This window comes from Ursus americanus, chromosome 14, assembly GCF_024610735.1.
Source record: "Ursus americanus isolate L20-20 chromosome 14, mUrsAme1.1.p, whole genome shotgun sequence".
Classification (NCBI taxonomy): domain Eukaryota; kingdom Metazoa; phylum Chordata; class Mammalia; order Carnivora; family Ursidae; genus Ursus; species Ursus americanus.
In genome coordinates this window covers 66,053,396-66,070,180 of record NC_142140.1, presented here as the reverse complement: position 1 = coordinate 66,070,180, position 16,785 = coordinate 66,053,396, and the positions used below count along the sequence as shown (strand labels likewise).

Sequence of the window (16,785 nt, the reverse complement as noted above, 5' to 3'; positions counted from 1 at the left end):
CCACACGTTGGTCTTCAGTCTGCCTTCAGTCTTGTCTGCCACGACAGCTTGCTTTCTCAGAGAGAGTTAAGATTAGGGCAGGTGGATACCAACGCAGATAGGAGTCGAGTTCCGCTACAAAAAGGTGATGTTAACGGCAGTTATTGCCCTTCCTGACTCTTTCGTTTTTCTTCTTTCTTTCTTTATTCTGGTTCTAGTGAAATGAATACTAATTAAGACAAAGCAAACAGGAAAACATGTTTAATCTCCAAGCACTGAACTTTCACTAAACAGCAGCAACGGCAAACACTTCCTATAAATCGTGTATTTTAAGACCGGAGAGGAAGAGATACGTGACCTTGTTCTGTTGTAATGTAGCAGTCACCCTTTGTTCGCTGCACTCTGTTTAAAACATTGCAGTCACATAACACCTACCCCTCATGCTTGCCTGCACACCCCCCCCCTTCTCCGTAGACAAAAGATCCCAGCACCGTGGAGGAAAAAAAGGACCAGGGATGACAATTATTTGACAAGTCCTTCTTTCTCCCCAGTGCGATTGAATTAATAATTTTCCTTTGCTAATATATTACAGAGACAACAAGCATCAAATGAAACATGATTTTAATTCTAACCGATATATTTATCATAATACTATTTCACAAGGATTCCTTTGGAGCAGTATTTTTCAAACTGCGTTTCATGACCAATCAGTGTATTGTAAAATCATCTTATAGGTTGCAACTGGCATTTAAAAAATTGCAATGATAAGCCTGAATAGAACGTACCAGAATGCAGATAGAGAAAATCAAATGTCAGGCTAGGTAGCATTTCAGGGAATTTTTGTTCCAGGTATGTGCGTGTGTTTTGTATTTCAGTATAAACATGTTTCGTACTGTGGGCGGCAGACAAAAGAAGTTTGAAAACACTGCTTTAGAGGTTGTTGCAGTAGGATTTTTGTTTTAATAGATTTTATTTTCTGGAGCAGTTTCAGGTTCACAGCAAAATTGAGTGGAAGGATCAGAGATTTCCCATATGCTCCCTGGCAGGGGGATGTTATTTGTGATATATGGTGATAGATTTGTGATGATATATTTGTGATATATGGCTCACATATCCCCACTCATTCTTTTTTTTCCCCTTCTCCTTCAGTCCACCTGCTGACATGGTCTCATTAGATCTTACCTTGAAAGAGACTGCGGAGCATCTATAAAGCTAGCCTGCCTTAATAGGGCAAAGAAATGCCATTGTCGGTTCCTGAAAGAGAGGCTATGTGGGAAGAGAGGCCAGGGAGGTAGGCATGTGCAGGGTGGACTGGAAGGAATGCTTGAGGAACCCCGTGGGAAGTCGATGCCAGAGCCGGGCACGCAGGGATGGGCCCCGAAAGGGCTCGTTCCGTCTAAAAGACGCAACAGGTAGCCAGTCTACCAGATGTGGACTCACACCAAGGGGGCAGAAGTCTTGAGAGAGAGCATGTATGCTGTTTGTTTGACCATACGGGAGACTGGGTCCTAGTTAAAGCAGGCCAGCAGGGGAGTAAACCTCAGGAAGCCATGTACTCACCTTTATCAAAATCCCAAGGGATTCCCCCCCCCCCCCAAATTATTTGGGAAAATGAATCTTCAGTAGTTATCTGGAAGAATACTGTAAGAATACAAAAGAGTCTTGGAAGAAGAATGTTTCATCAACATTAAATCTCAATATTAAAAGTCTGTCATTTTAGTCTGGCTGGCTCAGTCGATAGAGCCTGTGACCTGATCTCGGGGGTCATGAGTTTGAGCCCCACGTAGGGCATGGAGCCTACTTAAAAAAAAAAAAAAATTCTGTCATTTTAGAAAGGTGCAGTCGTTAAAATGATGGGATACTGATCTAAAAATAGCCTCACAGACCGATGAAACAGAAAAGGGAGCCTCGGAAGAGACGCTGGTGTGTATGAGGATTTAGCATGTGATGGAGGAAGAGGGAGCGCAGATCCATGGGAGGAGCTGTTCTTCATGGAGCAGTGCTCTTTGGGAAGAGGAATCGGTTTAAATTTGATGAAAAAGATGTAAAATATGAAAATATGAAGGAAGTGGGTGAATATTTGATTCATGTCTGGGGCGGGGAAGATTTTACCAGTATAAAAGCCACGGAAAAAAACTGTTAAGGAAAAGATTAGTAGATTTGAGTATATTTAAAAATAAAACCCCCCACAATTTACACATATACATAAATAACCCCAAACATAAATAACCCCAAACAAAAGTAAGGTAACTAAATTGGTGAAAAACATTGTTCATTAACATGACAGGTAAATGATTATTTTTCTTAATATAGAGAGAGTTAACGCAGGTTAATAAGAAAAAATGACTTTCCCAATAAAAAAATTGGCAGCAGTCTTATGAAAAAGAGCTCATAAATGTGAAAAACTTCATCCTTTATTAACTAAGGAATTAAAATTTTTAACAATGAAAAACATCTTTTCACTGCTCTCTGTGGCCAATATTTTAGAAATATTCAGTGCTTAAGTATTGAGGGTGCTCCTTTGCTTAGCCCAGCTGCTTATAGCAAGGGAGGGGATAGTCCTTCTGGAGATGGATTTGCCAGTCAGCGTCAGGAGCCTCAGAAAGAGCGTTCACGTCTGTTGATGTGGTATAACCCTTCAGGGAATGTGAAGTGGTCAGAAATGTGGGCAGCAGTGGACGAAGACAAAATCACAGCATTATCTATAGCCGTCAGACCACAACAAACAGCTCCGATTTCCGCAGAATTCCTTCAGTAAGTCATGTGCTTACTATTAAGTCTGGTGACGTCTCTGTGATGGACCATTATTGAGCTTTAAAATGATATTTATCAAGGCTTCTTTAAAGACAAGAGAAAAGTACCTTTGTCACTCGAGAGGAATGTGTTCTAAGGGACTGTGAAGTAACCAGTCAGATCTAAGTCGTGGGCAGATTCCTGGGTCTGTAGCAGATAATGTGAAGACACTAAAACAGGAAAGAGAGCGGTACAGAGCTTCCTCAGATCTGCAGGAAGAAAGTCATTTATACAAGCTGGAAACAAATTCTGCCACCAAAGTAAAAGCCTTTATGTATTATTTAGTGGTAATAACCAAAAACTTAGAAAAATAAGATCTTTTTTTAAAGACTTTTATTTGAGAGAGAGGGAGTGCGGGAGAGCATAGAGGGAGAGGGAGAAGCAGACTCCCCGCGGAGCGGAGAGCCCCAGGCAGGGCTCGAACCCAGAACCCCGAAGCGCTTAACCGACTGAGCCACTCCGGTGCTCTGAGAAAAACAAAATTATCCCGGTTAATCCGAGTTGGTGAAGCACACGGGAATGCTGCATTTGGGCCCCCAGACTGAGGGATCCACTTCTCTGCCACAGCCTCACTGTGTGTTAAAGCCACAGTAAAGTGACACATTAGTGCGTTTCAGGAAGTTTTAGGTGACTTGTGAATGGGCGAATCCATGTGAAATTGGTAAATACTGCCATTTACAATTTAAATGCCACAAAGCCAGGTATGGAACGGTGTATACAATTATGATACCAATTATGTGAAAAAAACCCACGCACATACATACATACACACACGTGTATACGTTAAACAGCGGAAGGAAATGGAGGATCATGGTTGCTACCTCTGGGGGGTATGATCGAGGTTGATTTGGTTTTCTTCTGTTTTTCTCTCCAAATTGTTTTAGCGATAAGACTTATGTTTTATGTGTAACCAGATAAAAACGAATCCTTTTTCAAAGGAACACCTTCTAAAAGACACTTGTTTTTCCCGGGCCTTAAGAAATGCATGCTGCTCCGGGCGCCTGGCTGGCTCCGTCGGTGGAGCCTGCGACTCTTGATCTTGGGGTTGTAGGTTCAAGTCCCACGTTGGGTGTGGAGAAGACTTAAAAATAAAATCTTAAAAAAAAAAAAAAAAAGAAATGCTCATTTACTGGGACAGGGGCGGTTGGCGGGCCCTGTGTGCACCCCCTCTGCTGTCAGACGTTCTCAGCTCCTGAGCACTTAGCCTGGACCCCAGCAGTGAGTGCCAGGCGCTCTGGCGGGATGATATTATCCTTCCTCACTCACTGATGCCCTCTTGACAAGAAGAGGTAATGTTTCATGATGACCTTCTTTTTTGACATACGAGTTAGAAAACAGGGCATCCCATTGATTGAATGATTTCAAAGCTTCTTTCTTCTTCCAGGAGACAGGCAGGAGAATGACAAAGAGAACGTGAACTTGGAAAATTGTAGAGGCCAGGAAGCTTCCGAAGTCTCCTGTCAAGCGTCAGGAGAGGCACCTTCACAGGCCTCCTTGGGCGGCCTCTTCAGTGAGGATGAACCGAGGTGTTTTGGAGAAGGGGACAGTCTCCCCGAGGCTCTGGAAAACCTTCAGGGTGAGGGGCCCGTGGGCCAGCTCTCACCGCACGGCAGGAATTCTGGGAAGCAGCATTTGGCTAATCCCCATCCAGAAGAACTGTCCCTGCTGTGGCTGGAGGAGAAGAGAGAGGCGTCTCCGAAAGGGCAGCCGAGAGCCCCCATGGCCCAGAAACTCCCCACCTGCCGGGAGTGTGGGAAAACCTTTTATAGGAATTCTCAGCTGGTTTTCCACCAAAGAACTCACACCGGAGAGACGTACTTTCAGTGCCCCACCTGCAAAAAAGCCTTTCTGAGGAGTTCAGACTTCGTGAAGCATCAGAGGATCCACACGGGAGAGAAGCCCTGTAAATGCGATTACTGTGGGAAAGGCTTTAGCGACTTCTCGGGGTTGCGTCACCATGAGAAGATCCACACGGGAGAGAAACCCTATAAATGTCCCATCTGTGAGAAGAGTTTTATTCAGAGATCCAACTTTAATCGACATCAGAGAGTTCACACAGGAGAGAAACCTTACAAGTGTTCCCGCTGCGGGAAGAGTTTCAGCTGGAGCTCGAGCCTTGATAAACATCAAAGATCCCATTTAGGGAAGAAGCCGTTCCAGTAGTCAGGCTCTCTTAGCCCAGTTCTGGCTCTGGTCTGTTTAAAAATACTTCGTTCTGGCTGGAGCGGTTGCAGCTCTGAAAGACCGGCCCTGTTCTCCCTCTGTCTCTCTTTTTTTTCATGGAAGAGAGAGGAGAGGCACCTGAACACGGCTTTGGACTGGGAGGACGTGGTGGCCTCCGGGTTGGATTTCGCGTCGGTTTATTTTCTTGCTTCTGCGTCAGGAGAAAGAATAATCTTCATCTTTCAGCTCATTTCTTGTTTTGGATCCTCGGGGAAAAAAGTAGCACTTGGAAAGCTTGTTTTACAGCTGCCGTGTGGGGAGTTTAACTGGATTAGCCGGAGTTGCTCCTCATGGGAAGGCCCTCAGGTCAGCTCTTTAGGTTGAGGGTTCTGGAACAGGTCTCCTGTTCCAGAAGGGGCCGTGGAGAGGGCCAGCGAGCTCCCGTGTGGTGTTTGTCAGACAGGTACAAAATTAACTTCAGGTGTCCCTCGTTTTAAATAAACTTCTTAAAGGCACTCCCTATCTTATTTGTGTCTCTAGTGTCGACTGTGTTTTAACTGTAACTCAGAGTGCATTTTCTCATAGAAGACCCTGAGTGGTGGTTGAGCTTGGGGTCGTCCCGTACAAACGTACCAAGTTTATCAGTCACCTGGAGAGTAACAGGAAATTGCTAACCCGGTGTCCAGGTGCGAGAGCGCGGTCAGTGCTGGGCATTCTTTCTCTCAGGTAACTGTGGCACCCCTGGGGTCCTGAGCTCACCTCCCACTTGCTCACCTGCCTCAACCTGCCCCTCTTTCCCTCTTTCTCCTGGCTGTCAGTTTTCCAAAGTGTTGTGTGCTTTTTTTTTTTTTTTAAGTAGGCTCCATGCCTAGCATGGAGCACAACTCAGGGCTTGAACTCACGACCCTGAGATCAAGACCTGAGCTGAGATCAAGAGTCGGACTGAGCCACCCAGGCACCCCTAAAATGATCTTCATTATCTCATTTGTTCAGTAGGTGTTAGGAAGAAGTCAGTAGTAGTGATCTACTTTCAGTTGTGTCTGGAGGTGTGACAACCGGCACACTTGTCCTTCCCTCAAAATCACATGCCCCACAGTGTCCTGCTCTTCCGCCTTCCCTCCATCTTGGTCCTCCTCTCGCCTCTTATTTTGCTGTTGCTGAGGACCAGGAAGGATGAGGCTTGTGAGGAGGGCAGAGCTGTCTCCCTGCAAACAGGTTAATCCGTAGGCACAAAACGGTAGGTTGTTGGCAAGTATGTTACGGGTTGAGGAGGAGAGACGAAACTCAAGGTGGAATTCCCGGATTCAAGAGGAATTTGTTAACTCCCTTATGGCATGCAGGTGAGGAGTAAGGCCTCTCATTAGGAGGTGCAGGAACCACAGGGCAGGAAGCAGGAAAATCATGGTATTGGTTTTGTATTCGGTACAGCAGAGATTTGTAGGGTGTTGGGATTTGATTGATTTGACAGCACAAGGGGGGGGGGGTAGCAGGCAGAGGGAGAGGGAGAAACAGGCTCCCCGCTGAGCAGGGAGCCCTATGCGGGACTCGGTCCCAGGACCCCGGGATCATGACCTGAGCCGAAGGCAGACGCTTCACCGACTGAGACACCCAGGCGCCCCAGGATTTATGTTTTAGATCAGCAGCTCTGCAAGTATGTTCCCTGGACCGGCAGCATCGGGAGCTTGACTTACTGAATCATACATTCTGAAAGGTGGGGCCCAGCAGTCTTTGTTTTAACTAGCCCCCCAGAGGGACTCTGAGGCCGGTTCAAGTTTTTAGGGCCACTGTTCTAAGTCACGATTCATTAAGGATATGTAGGATTAAGGATTCCAGAAGGGATACTTCTGGAAGAAGGGCGGGTTGAGGCAGGTGAGCAAGAGGCCCTCCTGGACTCTTCTTAGCACAGAGGCCTCCCTATAAGAGCTCTTTAGAACTGTGGAACTCTTTGGGCTTCCAGTGACAATTTGTTCCACAGAGAAAAATCTAGAAAACTATTAGGTTAAAGAGCTTTAGGTGAACGATTTCTCCATGGGTCCCTCTTAAATGGTCTGAAGGATGACGTAGATACAAGCAAACAACTTGCCTCGTTTAAGTTGTGTTCTCAGCAAACCGTAGGTGTTGAACCGATTGAAGGCACGTGTGAGTTAATGAAGGATGAGTATCACATGTATACTTCCCTTACCCTGGAGAGCAGTGATCAGCAAAATGTGGCCCACCATCTGTTTTTGCAAATAGTTTTATCGGAGCCCAGCCACACCCACTTACGTAGGTGCTGTGGCTACTTTGGGGCCACAGTGTTGAGTCATTGCAACAGAGACAGATGCCCTGCAAAGCCTAAACTATTTACTGTCTGGCCCTTGACAGAAAAAGCCGGGCGACCCCTGATCCAGAGTACTGTTTCTCAGACCGTGATGTGCGATGTATCACCTGGGGAGCTGGGAGCTAGAGCACGGAGTGCGGTGCCGCGTACCAGCGTCAGGGCTCAAGTGTTTGTGGTTCGTTTCTCTCGGTCTCTTCAGGATCAAGTATGACTCTGCCGCTCTCGAAGCTGGGACCAGACACCGTTGAAGACTCAATCACTTTATTAGGAAAGGTGCAGTGCTATGAAATGCTGCTCCCCCAGTCCCTGGGTCTGGACTCCTCCAGCTCTGCCTTTAGGCACTTCTCTCCAGGTTCCCTGCAAGAATTCTACAGAACTGTGAGTACGGACAATTCCTTATCTATGCGTCTCCCTCCGTCTCCCCTCACCCACTTGTCCTGGGCAGCCTCCAGCCCCGCCTTGTTTTCTCAGTGGTTCTGCAGGGAGCTAAGCCTGGAGAAGCAAAGCGACTCCAGCTAGAACCCACTTAGATGGCTTCTCCTTAGTCTTCAGGTTGAAGGTCCACACGTAGGTGGGTCCCCGCTGACAAGTCTTGTACACAGGACAAGGATAGACGCTGCGGCAGTCCTGCTTATCTGCAGGAATGGCCTTGATGAACATCACAGGCATGGGGGGTGTCAGATCCTTCAGCCTCGCCTCTGTAATGACCCCAGCCTGAGGACAAGAACAGGAAAAGAGGCACCTCAGATCAGACTCAGAGCCCGGCCAGCCAGCCTTCCGTCCGCAGACCCAGTAGCTGAGAGACTGGGAAGGCCGGCTCCGCAGACCCAGTAGCTGAGAGACCGGGAAGGCCGGCTCCGCAGACCCAGTAGCTGAGAGACCGGGAAGGCCGGCTCCGCAGACCCAGTAGCTGAGAGACCGGGAAGGCCGGCTCCGCAGACCCAGTAGCTGAGAGACCGGGAAGGCCGGCTCCGCAGACCCAGTAGCTGAGAGACTGGGAAGGCCGGCTCCGCAGACCCAGTAGCTGAGAGACTGGGAAGGCTGGCTGCCTTTATGCCTGCTGCCTTTCAGGTTCGCCTAACCGCCCACATTGGAATGCGTTTGAGATGCGGAAAACCTATTTCTACCATTTTCCAGCCTAAATCACTTTTTGAAGGAGAATTGTAGAAGTTGTTATGTGTCATATACAAATTAATCCCTTTGAAACATGAGTCTATTTTTTCGTCCATTCGTATTATAAGCATATCAAATGCAACTGTTTGCCAAATGTCATGACGCTAGGTGCTAGGGATTGAAAGACGAGTAAGACACAGTTCCTGCCAGCAAATGCTTTAGATTTTGAGTTTGGTTATGTCCTGTTCAGTTTCATATGGGACCTCATCCACCCTCAAGAGCATTTTGACTTTTTGAGCAGAGCTATGTTCTATGTTCACTCATGTGATAGGGACCTAACTATTCTGTAGCTTTCCAGTTGGGGCCTCTGTGGTTTTCTGAGATGTCCCATTAGAGTGATCTGGGGCAGTTTTGTTTTTTTGTTCAATGAATGAATGAATTTATTTATTACTAGTCCTGAGAAATGTTCTGAAGAACGAAAGGGTTCCTTCATCAAATAAGCTTGGGAAATGGTGCTTACCATACCCTGGGCCTGAAGCTTTATAGTAAACACTAGCACACTGAAGACAAGAAATCCTAGCAGTAAAGAGAAGAGATGAATTTTATTTAGCCTGGGGTTCCCCAAACTTATTTGATCACAGGACTCTTTTCTTTGCAACCTGTTTATTTCCCACGGGACTAGTGTTTTTTGGAACATACTTTGGGAAATGTTGATACAGAGTGATTCACAGATTCCTTGCTTTTGTCTGGGTGACTCGGCCCCTTCTACGAGGGATAGAGCTTGGTTCATTTTCCACGAAATTTATTTAAAGGGGCGAATGTGCCTTTTCAGTTCTATCAGAAGCTGGTATGAGGCATGAAGAGTAACGAAACTAAGGTAAACAGTGGGGGAGCCTATTAATCCTGACAACTGAGTGTTTATGGCAGGGAGCGGGAGCAGGGGTAGAACCTTTCTTTTTTCCTCACATACCTTAAAACCAACCCTTTTAAAATGTACAATTCAGTGTTTCTTAATGTACAGTCATCACTTTGTAATTCCAAAACATTTTCATCACTTCCAAAAGAAACTCTAACCATTAGCAGTCACCATTAGTAGTGGGGTATTGATGTCTCCAGTTACCGTGGTTGAATTCTCTATTTGAATGGCTTATTTGTTTCCATATCTTAATTTTCACCCTATTGTGTCTTTGAATCTAAAGTATATCTCTCATAGACAACGTGTAGCTGTATCAAAAAAAAAAAAAAATCCATTCTGCCATTCTCTGCCTTCCAACTGTAGTGTTTAATCTATTACATTTCATGTAGTTACTAAGAAGGTAAGGTTTACATCTGCCACTTGACTGTTTTCTATGTCTTCCTTTTCCTCAGTTTCTCTTTTGATGCCTTCTTTTCTGTTCCGTAGATACATTTCAGTGTACCATTTTAGTTCCCTTGTTATTGAACTTTTACTGCCCTTGTCACTTAACTTTTACTGTTTTACAAAATTATTTTCTTAGTGGTTTCCCTAGGGATTACAGTTAACATCAATGTATAAAAATCTACTTCGGGCTAATAGCAACTTAATTTCAGTAGTATACAAAGACTTTATTCCTATGTAAGTTCTGTTCCTTTGCCTTCCTGTGCTTAAGATCGTGTGTTGTTTTCATTATACAAATTATATCTTTTATGCTTATGAGCACAGATTTATAGTTATTGCTTCTTGCAATTGTCCTTTAAATCAGATAGGAAAGAAATAAAGGTTACAAACAATTCATGTATACTTTCTTTTATATTTACATATACAATTACCTTTGCTGGTATTGTTTCTTCATGTGGACTTGAGTTACTATCTTGTAACTCATTTCATCCCGAAGGACTCCCTTAAGTATTTCTTGTAGGTCTGGCCTGCTAGTGGTAAATTCTCTCTCTCTTTTTAAGTAGGCTCCACACCCAGTGTGAAGCCCAACACAGGGCTTGAACTCGTGACCCTGAGATCAAGACCTGAGCTGAGATCAAGAGTCAGATGCTTAACAGATAGAGCCACCCAGGCACCCCTCTTTCTCTCTTTTTAACCTGGGAATGTCTTAATTTCTCCTTCATTTTTGAAGGATAGTTTTACTGGATATAGAATTATTGGCTGACAGTCTTTTTCTTTCAGCATTTTGACCTTTCATTCTACTGCCTTCTGGCCTTCATGGTTTCTTATGAGAAATCAGCCGTTCATTCCATTGAGGACCCCTTGTATGTGAATTGCTTTTCTCTTGCTGCTTTCAAGATTCTTATAACATGTCTAGGTATGGATTTCCTTTCCTTTTCCCTTTTTCTTTTCCTTTCTTTTTCCCTTTCCTTGAGCCCAACGTGGGGCTTGAACATACGACCCTGAGATCAAGTCCTGAGCTGATAACAAGAGTCAGATGCTTAACCAACTGAACCACCCAGGCACCTCAATGTATGGATTTCTAAGTTTATTCTTTTTGGATTTTGTTGAGATTCTTGGATGTGCAGATTAATGTTTTTATCAAATTTGGAAAGTGGGCATTATTGCTTCAAATATTCTTTCTGGTTCTTTCTCTCCCCTCCTTCTGGGGCTCCCACTATGTGGATGTTTGTATGCTTGATGGTATTCCTCAGGTTTCTAAATTGTTCATTTGCTTTCATTCTTTTTATCTTTCTGCTTCTCAGATTGGATAATCTCAATTGATGTATTTCCAAGTTTGGTGATTCTTACCTGCTCAAATCTTCTGTTGAATTCCTCTACTGAATTTTCTTTTTTTCTTTTTTTTTTTTTTAGATTTTTTTTATTTTTATTTATACGACAGAGATAGAGACAGCCAGTGAGAGAGGGAACACAAGCAGGAGGAGTGGGAGAGGAAGAAGCAGGCTCCTAGCGGAGGAGCCTGATGTGGAGCTCGATCCCATAACGCCGGGATCACGCCCTGAGCCGAAGGCAGACGCTTAAGCGCTGTGCCACCCAGGCGCCCCCCTCTACTGAATTTTCATTTAAGGTATTATATTTTTTAACTCCAGAGTTACTGCTTGGTTTTTCAAAATGTCATTGCTATCCCATTAGTAGTATTCTCTATTCAGTGAGACAGTGAGACTTGTTCACATACTTTACATTGGTTCCCCGAACATATTTAAAATGGCTGATTAAAAGGCTTTGTCTAGTATGTCCCACGTCTGAACTCCCTCAGGGACCATTTCTGTTGACTGCTTTTTCCCCTTTTTGTTTCTTTGCATGTCTCATAATTTTTATTGAAAACTTGAACATTTTAAATAATATAATGTGGCAACTCTGGCGATCAGATCTCCCTTGTAGGGTTTGTTGTTTATTTAGAGACTTTTCTGAACTGATTCTGTAAAGTCTGTCTTTGTCCCATACGACTACTGAAGTGTCCTGCTCAGCTTAGTGGTTAGCAAGTAACAGGACAGAGATTTTCTTTCTTTTTTTTTTTTTAAAGATTTTATTCGACAGAGATAGAGACAGCCAGCGAGAGAGGGAACACAAGCAGGGGGAGTGGGAGAGGAAGAAGCAGGCTCATAGCAGAGGAGCCTGATGTGGGGCTCGATCCCATAACGCCGGGATCACGCCCTGAGCCGAAGGCAGACGCTTAACCGCTGTGCCACCCGGGCGCCCCCAGGACAGAGATTTTTTCTTTTTTTTTTTTAAAGATTTTTTATTTATTTATTTGACAGAGATAGAGACAGCCAGTGAGAGAGGGAACACAAGCAGGGGGAGTGGGAGAGGAAGAAGCAGGCTCATAGAGGAGGAGCCTGACGTGGGGCTCGAACCCGGAACGCCGGGATCACGCCCTGAGCCGAAGGCAGACGCTTTAACCGCTGTGCCACCCGGGCGCCCCAGGACAGAGATTTTCTTAAACACCTGCATCCAATAAGTCTCAGTTTTTGCTCAGGGGCTCTGTGTATGAGTTGGACATGCCTTCAGTGCACAGCAGGGCAGTTTCAAACTCTGCCTTGGCCTTCCCTTCCTGCTTTCACAGAGCCTCAAGGTCAGCCAGAGGTGAGCTTACAGCCTTCTCAGGTCCTTCTTGAGCATGTGCACAGCCCTGCACATGGGTGTGGCCTTCTGGGTTTCCAGGGACACGTTGGAGGTCATCTCATTCTCCAGCTTCTCCTTTTAAGCTTTTTGGTTAGCCTTCTATATGCACTGTTATCTACCACCTCAGGGAAGCTGCAAGGTTAAACGGTTGTCTTCGACTGTTTTCAGTATATGCCCTTGGTGAGCTCCAACCCAGGTCAGGTAGAGACAGACATAAATGGGGTCTTCCAGGAAACCAACAGATAGGGAAAATAATGACAGTTTTCTGGGAGTGGGGCTTTGAAAGTACTCCAGCTCTGTTTTGCCTCCTCCAGTGGTTGGGAGGCTGCTGTTTTCACTGTGACTGTGGCATGCTGGTTTTCAAGGCCACCACAGAGTTGGTGGGGATGGGATAGGAACAGAGCAAGTTAAAAGGCTGCAAAGCTTGCTGTTCTTACTGAGAGTTGGACATTTTTCTTCAATAAACACTCTTTGGGGGCACCTGGGCGGCTCAGCCAGTTAAGTGTCTGCCTTTGGCTCAGGTCGTGATCTCAGGGTCCTGGGATCGAGTCCTGCATTGGGCTCCCTGCTTATTGGAGAGTCTGCGTCTCCCTCTGCCACTACCCCTCCTCCCTGCTTGTGCTCTCTCTTTCTCTCTGTCTCAAATAAATAAAATCTTTAAAAAAATACTCTTTGGATTGCTGAAAGCCTTTGGTTGGTTGATTTCTTTCTCTTTTCTTTCTTTCTTTCTTTCTCTTTCTTTCTTTCTCTCTTGATTTTCTTTCTTGATTTTCTTTCTTTCTCTTCTTTCCTTTCTTGATTTTATTTCTTTCTTGTCCAGTGTTACGATTTTATGGAGGATAGGATTTCTGGACATTCTTACTCTTAATTTTGCTGACATCCTTCTGGGGGCAGAAACTGAGAACCAGGGTTCTTGGTGGGTGGGTATTGCTTTTTGGGAAGTTATTATTATGAAGAAACAAGGTAATAAAATATTGGAGGTAGATGATTGGAGTCCGTGTCCTTTCCCCCTCCCTCACAGTGCCAGTGCTCTTCTGAACTTCTTCCCTAGTTGTTCAATTTGGTGTTTTCTGGTATTCTAGCTCTGGCCACCCTGGGCCACCCTATACCTACAATCCATGTGTGATCCCCACTGATGGAATCTTGGACAAATGTTCAGATGGGGGGGGGAATCAGCTTCCTACTCAAGGTTCAGGCTGTATAAACACTGTATAAACACTGAGGAATTTATTGTCCTCTCTGTTCACAGGCCCTCAATTGGTTTCATAGGGCTGCTGTAACAAGTTACTACACATTTGGTGGCTTAAAACAACAGAAATGTCTTCTTTCACAGTGCTGAAGGCCAGAGTCTTAAGTCAAGGTGTAGGTGGGGTCTGTTCCTTCTGGAGGCTCTGAGGCAGAAACTATCCCATGCCTGTCTCCTAGCTTCTGGTGGCTTCTGGCAGTCCTTGGCATTCCTTGGCTTGTAGACGTATCTCTCCAATCTCTGCCTCTGTCTTCACGGGACATCTGCTTCTCTGCTTCCAACATGGCCTTCCAACAAGGATTTAGGGCCTGCTCCACTCCAGTATAACCTCATCTTAACTACTCATCTCTGCAAAGACCCTATTTCTAGATAGGGGCACATTCTGAGGTTCTGGTAGAATTTTAGTAGACACTATTTAATCCGGTACAGTTCTCTATGTGTGTTTACATGACCTACGATACTGTAGCTCTTCTAACAGTTTTTCCCCATTAACTTTGTACTGACTGCTGGAAACAGTTAAGTGTCACTTACCAAGCAGGGGATTTGACTAAGCACTTCTTCTGGGTCATGTGTATAACAAACGTAACCTGTTCTCCAGTTACCCGTCCTTGCTCATGTCATTTATCCCAGCCAATCTTACGGTGACTCAAATTTTTATTAGGCTTCAGTGTGGGATCCTTTCAGAATGTCCTGTGAAATAGTATCTACTGGGCTCCCCTTGCAAATGGGGGCAATGGAAAAGGCAGAAGGGACGCCTGCCCTCCTGGAGCTCATGAACGAGGAACGTGGCGGGGTGGGGGTGGGGGGGCTCAGCCAGTAGCAGGGATGGCCGACTCCAGCACTTTTGGAGCAGTCTCTTTGTGCCAGGCCCTCTTCCAAATGGCCTCCATAGTAACTAATTTAATCTTGGCAGCAACTCTGTTTTCCCATTTAACACTTGGGCAAACAGATTTGGAGAGAGAGAACCACGTCCCAAGGTCGCAGCGGCAGTAGGTGGCGGTGCTGGGATTCAGATCCAGCTGCTTGGGTCCGGCGCCCTTGCTTCTCATCGTGTACTCTACCCGCTCGGCATAGTGTGCGCTCTTCGCGCCATCCCTGGCTGCGGGAAAGTGGCTTGATAGCCTCAAGGGAAGGGTACCTAGGTCAGAAGATCCCGGGGCGTCCGTTTTCATGACCACACTCTGTGGAGGCAGTAGGTCATTTAATCAGCCCACAGAGGATGCCCCGAGGCTCCCCCCGAGATTTACCTGTGCATCCCAGCGGGCGCCTTCCATGAAGAGGCCATGGACGTAGGCCCCTTCCCGGGGGGGGCTCCTGAAGTCCTCCCTGTTCTTCTTTGTCACGTCACACTGCAGGGCCATCTGGTCCAGTGGCCACTCGTTCTTGCGGGCCGTGGTCTGCATGATGGCGGTCAGGAAGGACTGGGGGTTGAAGAAGCCTGTCAGCCACACCGTGGGGGGCATTGCCAAGTCTCCTAGCCAGGCCTCCAACTCTTTGATTCGGTTGAGGAGGTCCAAAAACCAGGCTCCCAGGCCTGCCGTGGAAGGGTAGGCTCGCCTGGCCCAGGGCTCCGGCACCGTGTCCAGGTACAGGGCGTTCTGTAAGGTCTCCATGTCGCTGGTCATGGTCAGCTCGCCCTGTAGACAAAGAGCAAGAGGGCAGAGAGTGAGGGGGCAGCAGGTCCCTGGAAACAACCCGCCTTAGGGACCTCTGGCCCTTGGCATACAGCCAGCCAGACAGGAGGTGGTGACTGTCCTTGATGTACAGACTTTAAAACTCTCCCTGCTGCATGCTATGAAAGTCTACACCCATCTACTGACAGTAGTTAACGTCCACTGTGGACCTCAGACCCCCTGTGGGTTCCCTGCTCCTTCTACCTACCCTAAAGCTCAGGTTCTCCTCCAGCTTCTATGCAGAAGCCCAAGAGGCCCAGGTCTGGAAGATCTGTGTGGCCCCAAGTCAACTATTTCCTCCAGAATCTAGCTGGTAGATATGCAGTCCACTTGAAGGAACCCTCATCCAACCACCACATGAAATTCATAAAGAAAGGTTCCATTGAAAACCACTGTTACATGTGATTTTGTGACTTAGGTTACGACAAGGGTCTCCAGCAATTTCTTGAAGAAATCTAGTGCAGTGGTTTCTGCAGCGGGGTTAGAGTACGCGGCGGGGCGCGTGTTACGGACCGAATGTTTGTATCCCTCCTTCGCCCACCCGGATTTCTATGTTGAAATCCTAACCCCCAGTGTGATGGTATAGGAAGTGGTTCGGACGTGAGGTGGGACCCTCGTGAATGGGATTAGTGCTCTTCAGTGCCCCTTCTGTCTTGTGAGGACAGGGTAGGAAGATGACTGGCTGTGAACCGGGAAGTGGGCCCTCACCAGACACCAGATCTGCCGATGGCTCTGGAACTGTGAGAAGTACATTTCTATTGTTAATAAGCCACCCAGTCTGGTGTTCAATTATAGCGGCTTGTGTGGACGGAGGCCGCTTGGCTTGCCCCAAGTGCAGACTGCTCAGATGTCAGAGAGGCCTCTGTGGGGCCTGGAGTCACCCTGCCTGGGGGATGGGACACGGGACCATGCAATTCTAGGCCCAACTCTTCCTCCTAACTCTTGGAACTGTTAAAAAAAAAAAAAAAAAAAGTCAAATGCACCTTCCTTAAAGAGGAACTTATTTTGGGTCCTAAGTGACAGCTAGAAACTAACCCTCTGAGCCCTGGTTTACAGGAAATAGATGAATAACTTCTCTGTGAACTTCACAGGGAGACTGTAGCTATTGTATCTATACTTTCTATAGCATGGAGTCGACCTGCTGGGCTATTTTCAGATATAAATACGTTGATATTGTAAAGCAAAGGCAAACATCCTGTTAGAGCAGTGCCAGGCCAGCCAGCCCGAATGAGTACAGCCTGAATTACGGAGGTTTTCCCCTCAAGGAAATGGACTCTGTTACAGCGGCAGAAAACAGATTTCCTTCTTTGTGTCCGCTCAGCTGCGTGGAGGTGGCTGACCAGAGCAGAGCGTGCGGAAGGGTTCCGAGGCCACCTCAGGGTGTCCTGTGCAGTGGATTTCCCCAAGGGTCTTCTGCTATGGGCAGTATTATCGGGTTGAAACAGAACAAAATGTTCTC

General features: G+C 46.3%; 2 protein-coding genes across 5 annotated transcripts in view; one reads left to right on the top strand and one right to left on the bottom strand.

Moving 5' to 3' along the window:
• ZNF18 (zinc finger protein 18) overlaps positions 1-16,785 on the top strand; it is a 65,107-nt gene that overhangs the window by 21,152 nt on the left and 27,170 nt on the right. For 3 of the 4 annotated variants that reach the window (XM_045797216.2, XM_045797214.2, XM_087867621.1), the window contains one exon: positions 4,157-5,457. In XM_045797216.2, the coding sequence (XP_045653172.2) occupies positions 4,157-4,935 (779 nt within the window). In that variant the 3' untranslated portion in view covers positions 4,936-5,457. Of the gene's footprint in view, positions 1-4,156; positions 5,458-7,454; positions 7,634-16,785 lie in introns of those variants that run through there. The other variant, XM_087867622.1, reaches the window with a different exon arrangement.
• DNAH9 (dynein axonemal heavy chain 9) overlaps positions 5,766-16,785 on the bottom strand; it is a 313,579-nt gene continuing 302,559 nt past the window's right edge. The window contains exons 68-69 of the mRNA XM_045797213.2: positions 14,901-15,290; positions 5,766-7,969 (exon numbers count right to left, since the gene is read on the bottom strand). Of these exons, the coding sequence (XP_045653169.2) occupies positions 7,742-7,969; positions 14,901-15,290 (618 nt within the window). The 3' untranslated portion in view covers positions 5,766-7,741. The remainder of the gene's footprint in view (positions 7,970-14,900; positions 15,291-16,785) is intronic.